The 7,009-nt window shown below is 46.5% G+C and overlaps 1 protein-coding gene across 2 annotated transcripts; it reads right to left on the bottom strand.

Moving 5' to 3' along the window:
- Window positions 1–1,566: 1,566 nt before the first annotated feature.
- Window positions 1,567–5,868, bottom strand: LOC101715701 (pulmonary surfactant-associated protein A). 2 transcript variants are annotated; one of them, XM_004867757.2, is made up of 5 exons: window positions 5,703–5,868; window positions 4,758–4,952; window positions 4,398–4,517; window positions 3,581–3,658; window positions 1,567–3,109 (listed from the first exon to the last, which is right to left on the bottom strand). In XM_004867757.2, the coding sequence occupies exons 2-5, from the start codon at window positions 4,927–4,929 to the stop codon at window positions 2,733–2,735; spliced, it is 747 nt and encodes a 248-aa protein (XP_004867814.1). In that variant the 5' UTR covers window positions 4,930–4,952; window positions 5,703–5,868; the 3' UTR covers window positions 1,567–2,732. The 2 variants fall into 2 exon arrangements, with proteins under 2 accessions (XP_004867814.1, XP_004867815.1); XM_004867758.2 differs by having other exon boundaries at window positions 5,707–5,818.
- Between the last annotated feature and the right edge of the window lie 1,141 nt (window positions 5,869–7,009).

The following is a 7,009-nucleotide window of genomic DNA, read 5'->3' as shown; positions in this document are numbered from 1 at the left end:
TATGATTGCCAAAGGTGGGCAACACCTGCTTAAACCTAGAACACGAAGTGTTTTTTACTGTTGTAGTTTGGTTTGTTGAGGCAGGGTCTCCCTTTGTAGTTCAGGCTAGCCCTGAACTCACTATGTAGCACAGGCTGGGCTCAAACTCATGGTGATCCTCCTGTCTCAGCCTCCTGAGTGCTGGGATAATAGGCTTGCACCACCATGGCCAGCTCACAAGCAGCGTTTTCAATGGCAAAATACAAGAAATGTTCCCATGGCATATTAAGACCCTCATGTATTATTGAATTTTTTCAACAATGTAGAGTGGCTCCTGGGCCTTATAAAAAAGATAAACATTCCAGTATAGGAATTGTGAATACCATAAAGGAACAGCACATTTTCCATTGTTTGTACAGATAATCACATATTTATAAAACAGAAAATGCCCAATTATATTAGAAGTATTAGGGGATAAAATGAGACTCTAAAGATATAATTGGGTATTATAATATCGACAAAAAACAAAGCAAGTCTTCTCACAAACCACCAATAATTTTTTTCAATAATTAATTTGGGATTAACATAGCAAATAGAACCTGAAAATAAACCTAAAAAGAAATGAGAAAATGTCAATTTTCAGCAGCTTAGACTGAAAACAGGGAATATATATTTTTCCTTCTTGTTTTTTTTTTGAGGGGTGCTCAATAGTTCATATACTGGGCCCTGAGAACATATGTCAGGGTAATAAGATTAAAAATTTGCATTCACAAAAAATGAGAAATAGAACCCTTCCTTCCCATCTTGTTTGGGGGGTTTGATCTAGAGCTTTCCTCTCCCAAGAAAAGAAATAACTCAGGTACTATCATGTTGGAAGGTATGTTGGAATGTGTGTTGGAATAATGTGTTGGAAGGTGTGAGGGTGGGAGGAGAGAGAGTTTGCTGGAAATGAGATGCATATGTGGCTCCCCTCCAAAGGGAGATGGTCCCATACCCATATAGCCCTTGGGCAAGAGGCATAGTCTCATTCCCTACAGACCTGGGGACTTCACCCTGACTCCCACTTCCAAACCATCTAGATGTCCAAGTGGGGCCTGGGGATGGAGACATGATACCACAAATGGACCACATGGCCTCAGACCCGGAGTTATCCTGCCAATGATGTCCATATGTTCTTCCAGATGTTTTTATAGCTCCCCTCCCCACTGTGTCCCCTGAAAGAGGAGATCAGAGTGCCCCTCCCACAAAACAAGGAAAACATCCTGAGATTGAATTTTCCTTTCTTCTGGCAAGTGGGGACTCAGAGCCAGAGGTAATTTGACTTATATAAATACAGAAATGTGATGTTTCTTGAAACAAAAGCAACGGAAATTCATGTTAACCCAGATGATTTATTACACTTAAATAATCTCTGCTCAGCTTGAGGGTTGAAGTGGTTAAGAGCATGAACTTCAGGTCAGAGTAGATGGATTTGAATCCATGCTCTGCCACTTGCTGTACATGATAATATTCAAGACATTTAACCTCCCTAAGCCTTAGTGTTCTCATGTAAAAAAATGGAGAAAACAATACTCATCCATGGCACAGTGAAAAGATTAAATGATGTTTATTAAGAAATATTCAAAGTGCTTGTCAAGGTGCTCAGCATACATCGTGTGCTCAAGGAACAGCTTCTTTGTAGTAGTAGTGGTAGTAATTTTGGTAGTCAGAATACTGTTAATATTTGTATAGCAACAAGTATCTGATCTCCATTTCAAAAATGCAGAAACAGGCAGAGAGAAAACAAAGATTCCCGAAAGTCACAAGGTAACTACCCCAAAACACAGCCTAATACCTGGCACCCAGCTGATTTTAATGAAATAGCTGAGTGAATGAATTAATGAGAGAACAGAGGCCATGGTATGGTTGGCAGTGCGAATGTCTCACTGAGGCCTGAAGTGGGGCAGTAATGTGTCCATTAGCAGGAAGTTACTTGGATTAAGTCTGGGATAGAAGGGGTTCTTCCCTACAGGCCTAGACTGAGGTCCCCCTCAACTTGGTACCCTGAAACCCAAAGTAGTGGATATTACCTGGCAATTACTAGAGTTGGGTTCCATCATCAGTGTGCTGGGCACCACCTGATTCCCTAACTTCATGGAGATCAGGTCATCCCCAGACACCCCATGTCCTTAGGGCTTCTCATTTGGAATTTTTTTTCTTTTTTTTTTTTTTTAGTACCAGGGATTGAACTTGGGAACTTGCGCTTTCAAGGAAGGCACCGGAACCACTGAGCTAAATCCCCAGCCCTCTCATTTGGAATTTTCCAGAAGTCTCCCCACTCTACCATTATGTTTAATGAGGACTGGTAAATCTTGATGGGACTGGGCAGAGAAAGACACTCTGTATGTAATTTTAGAGGGCCCTTCCTTTCTGGGACCTCACTGTTGCTATTTTTAAATGAAAAAACTGGACAAGATGAGGAAAAAGGAAGTCTCCATCTCACACTGAAGGTCAAGACTGGGGAGTGACCACCTTGTATACTACCAAGGGGCTCGAAGGGAGTGTCAAGATGGACTGATGATTATTAAGGAGAAGTCAGGGGCAATCTAGGGAATGAAGGAACTAAGGACACATCTGGCTTTATTTAATAGCTACAAATCAATCTGGTTGGGAAGGAGTTTCAGCATGTCATAAACCAAGGGGACACTCAGGATGGAGGATGAAAGGTGAAAGGTAAGGCAGGATCTAACCTATCCTTTGGGCTCAGGTCCTGCTTAAAACTCACAGATGGCCAGTCGGTATTGGACGCAGTTCCTGTCATTCCATGTCCCATCTGAGTACATTTCTACACACTTCTCTTTGCCCCAACCCCTGGGCTCCCCTGGGTACCAGTTAGTATAGTTCACAGGGGCCCCATCCAGGTAGCGGAAGTCCCCAATGGTGTGGCCTTCCATCAGGCCCAGATACGTGTAAGTATTATGCTTCTTCACAATGCTGGCAATGGCTGCATTCTCCTCCGGACTCCTTGGAGCAGCAATGTCACCACCTGCTCTGACACAAGTCTCTTTAATGGCATTAAAGTCAACTGACTGCCCATTAGTGGCGAAGACCTTGTCTCCCACTGCCATCATGGACCCCTGCAAGATGAGGACTAAAAGCAAAGGAGTTTGAGTCAGGCCACCAACCTCTGTCTATACCTGTCATGTTCCCTCCAGTTCCTGCCACCAAGTTCTCGCCAATCTTTTCATTTCTGCTTCTTTCTCTGTGGGTGGGTGTGTCTTCCCTTCCACTTCCCATCCCAGTTTTCTAAATTCCTCTCTGCTCTCATCCATCCACCGTCCACCCATCCATCCATTTAACAGTTACTTACTGGCAGAAAAGGTGCAATGTCCTGGGATTCAACAGAAAGCAAATTAAGCAGAGAACATGAGGATTGAGAGAAAGTCCATGTCCATTTGTCACTTCTGGACTATTCAGAAGCATTAGAAAAGGAAGTATCCTTCTTTTCCCAAACCTGCATGTTTACACTCATTTATCAGCTTTAGAGGTTCTAGAGGCTGGTACCAAGGATGGGGGAACTTGTGAGAGACCTGTACCATGAGACCCCAAGGGATCCCCTTACCTCCTGTTGACTGCAGGATTTTATGTTTAAAGTCATGGAGAATGGTTTGGATTTGCTCATCCAGAGAAGCTGGAAGCCCTGTGGAGAGATGCCCACCCTAGATGAAGGCCACACCAATCAGGTCCCTGCTTTCTGCCAAGCAGCACCATCTGCAAGCCTGGAACTCTGCCCATCAATGTCTATGAACATTGCCCAGGCCCCAAGTTACAAGGTCCCATGAAGTGGGATGTTTCCACACTCCCCTATTTTCCAAAACAGACTTACACTGTTCAGTCCCTTCCTATTCTCCTTTTCTGCTCTGTCCCTGGAACTGCTTTGCCTGCCTACCTTTATGTATTACTGTGGAATCTGGAAAGGGCCCTCCCCCTCCCCCAAATCTGATGATCTCTTCTCTCTTCTGATGGACTTCGGGACTACTCAGAGATATGGGGCTCCCTCTGCATGTGGGACTCCTGATCACACCCTCTGCCTGAATCCCTAATTTACAAACCTGGGTACCTTTCAGAATGGCTCCCAGAGCCTCCAGCCCAGGAAGGGCCTCCCCTTTTTCCCAGTGCTGTCCCTCTTCCCCCTGTGACACCTTGTGTCTCTCCATCAACATCATAATGCATGGAACGCTTTCTACGCCTGTCAGTCCCTGAATGGTGACCACATTACTCCAATGCTTCTCATTTCTCTCCTCAATCACATATTCTCTTCCTTCAGTTAAGCAATATCCCTTGGGTTCCTCTACCATTTGTCCAATCACCCATGTGGCTGATTGCATGGCACTTGCTCATGTCACCACTGCCCATCCCCATCCCTCACCCCTACTCACCTGGTGGGCCCCTCTCACCGGGATCCCCCTTGTCTCCACGTTCTCCAGGGACACCAGGAATTCCACTCATACCATTACACCCGGGGAAACCTGGCATTCCTCCAGGGGGCCCCATGGGCCCTGCAGAGAGAAGGGGAAATGGATTTGTGGACCTCCATTGTCATCAGGCTGACTCACCTCCTGCTCCTTGGGCACTCTGAAGATAGACTTTCCAGGATGCCCTGGACTAAAAGCCCAAGGAGATTCCCATCACATCCAGGTCAGCTGGACTCTTGGACCCAGCCTAGACCCCTAGAGAGATGGAGCTCCTGAGAATGGGTCTCTGTCCCTTAGCTGAGCCTACGGTCTACCCCACCATACCTGGCGGTCCAGGTTCTCCTTTCACACCATCTCTCCCATCTCTACCGGGCAGGCCATGAGATCCAGGAGTCCCTGGGATGCCAGGGCTTCCAACACAATACTCTGTTCTGTTGCACATGATGCCAGAAACTGCCATCAAGATGAGGGTGAAAGCCAAAGAGCACAGCAACATGGTTCCCACTCCAGCTGTGTCTCCTGTAGAAGAGAAAGCCCACTGGTCTGTCTGAGGCATATTCTTCACTCCCCCCACCTTCTGCTTTGTCAGGACTCTAGAACATAGCAGAGCCTGAGGGCCAGGCAGGTCCAGACAGGAGCACTGGGAAGACCCAAACTATCCACACACAGAAATTCCCAGCATCATCAGGCATCTAAGACAGTCCCATGCCCCTTCCTCTGGTTTGCAAGGCTATGGTGCCTTGGGTAGGTAAGGAGCAAAGTAAAGAGCTCTGGCAGTCAGAGGCCTGGGTCCTCATGGAATTGCTTTTCTGTTAATGCCTCCCAATGTGACCCTGGGGAACTCACTGTACCTCTCTGACCTCAGCTGGATCAACTGTGCTCCAGAGACAATCCTGACCTGTTCTCAGGCTTTTAGGAGGAGGGACATAACCACTCACTTACTCCATCTGTCTCTCAACATTCTCAGTCATCCTCTTTTTGGGTTCTAAGAAATCATGGACGTGGGCCAGGGATTTAGCTCAGTGGTTTTGCCGCCTACTGCGCAAGCGCAAGGACCCAAGTTCGATCCCCGGTACAAAAGAAATAAAAAAGAAAGAAATCATGGACATAAGGATGAGCAGAGATAACCAGGGTTCCTCATGTGCCTCTGCTAAGTTAGCAGTGATGAGGAGACCCTCCTCCCCAGCCTGACCCTGCAGCCTGTGGCTCTTAGGCTGATTCTCACTGCCCAATTCGACTCATACACCCAGGAATGGAGATTAAGCTCACCCACACTCAGAGCCTCAGGGTGCTTGGATCTCTGTCTCCAGCTCAGAGTGGAGAGGTAGACAGCACCATTTATAGGGGTGGGGGCTGCTAACCTTCCTCTCTGTCCTTGAGAGGCCCATATCCCAAGGGCCTCTGCTCTAGGGAGGGCCAGGCGGAAGCAGCCATCCTGTTTACACAGCACATTTCCCTGCAGAGCACTCAGGCTGGAGGAGCACTGAGGACCCTTGAGGGGAGCACAGAGGACCCTTGAGGGGAGCACAGAACCTACTGAAGAAAACTCCAGTCTGTAAGAAGGGAAATCTCCCTCTGGGAAAGATGAAAGCCTCTACTAGGCACAGATGCTGATCCATTTAGTTCCTGGTTTGGTTCCACACAGTGCAGAGGCTGTGACTCAAGTTCAGAGTGGGCAGTTTGAGCTGGGGCACAGAATGTCCTCAGACTTTGCTCCCCGCCGAGCACCAGGCCTCCCAGCACCTGCCTCTGGAGCCTGCAGCTGAAGTGGCTGGCAGATGAGCCCAATGACAGGCAAATATACTGCATGTTTCAGTATCCCTCTGTCCTGGGAGATTCTGCTGTGCAGAGGCAGGAGAGAGCCTGAGAGGTTACAAGAGAGCAGCCGTTTCTGGTTTGGGCAATTGGCGATGTTGGTAATCCACAATGGTGCTTATTTTAAGTGGACAAATGATGTCTGAAACCCTACTTGGGGAGATCTCCTTTTGAAGCCACCTGAGAGGGAATGTCTAACTTCGGAGATAAAAAACCATGGGAAAACAAGACCAAAAAAAAAATCCCCATGCTTCCTGGTAAGTGGTTTAGAAAATCTTGAAATCCTTAGGGAGTATGGAGACTTTCGGGGAGTGGGAGCTCAGCTAATGGAACCTACTAATCACAAGAGAAATGCAAATCAAAACCAAAGTGAAATATCACCTCAACTCAGTAAGAACAGCTTTTATCAGAAAAAAAAAGATAAGTGCTGGGGAAGATATGGAGAAGAGAGGACACCTGTACATTACTCACAGGAGGGCAAATTAGTACAGCCCTTATGGAAAACAGTATGGAGTCTCCTAAAAAAACTAAAAATAGAACTACCATGTAATCCAGCAATCCTACTTCTGAGTACAGAGTCAAAGGAAATGAAATTAGTACATTCAAGAGACATTTGAGCTACCATGTTTATTGCAACACTATTCACAATAGCCAAGAAATGGAAGCAACCTAAATGTCCATCAACTGATGAATGAATAAAAAACAGGCAACATATATATACCAAGGAATACTACTCAGTCATAAGAAAGAATGCAACCCTG

Source organism: Heterocephalus glaber, unplaced genomic scaffold, assembly GCF_053883595.1.
Source record: "Heterocephalus glaber isolate CG9 unplaced genomic scaffold, H.glaber_assembly_v1.0 deba00001755, whole genome shotgun sequence".
NCBI lineage: Eukaryota > Metazoa > Chordata > Mammalia > Rodentia > Bathyergidae > Heterocephalus > Heterocephalus glaber.
This window is presented reverse-complemented; position numbering and strand designations above follow the sequence as displayed.

What these genes read in the sequence shown, in the direction of transcription:
- LOC101715701 (XM_004867757.2), bottom strand. Translation starts at nt 4,929, where the DNA reads ATGTTGCTGTGCTCTTTGGCTTTCACCCTCATCTTGATGGCAGTTTCT. An exon ending in AGGAGAACCTGGACCGCCAG is followed by an intron (nt 4,518 to 4,757) that starts GTATGGTGGGGT and finishes TTCTCTCTGCAG; the next exon opens with GGCCCATGGGGCCCCCTGGA. An exon ending in AATCCTGCAGTCAACAGGAG is followed by an intron (nt 3,110 to 3,580) that starts GTAAGGGGATCC and finishes CTTTGCTTTTAG; the next exon opens with TCCTCATCTTGCAGGGGTCC.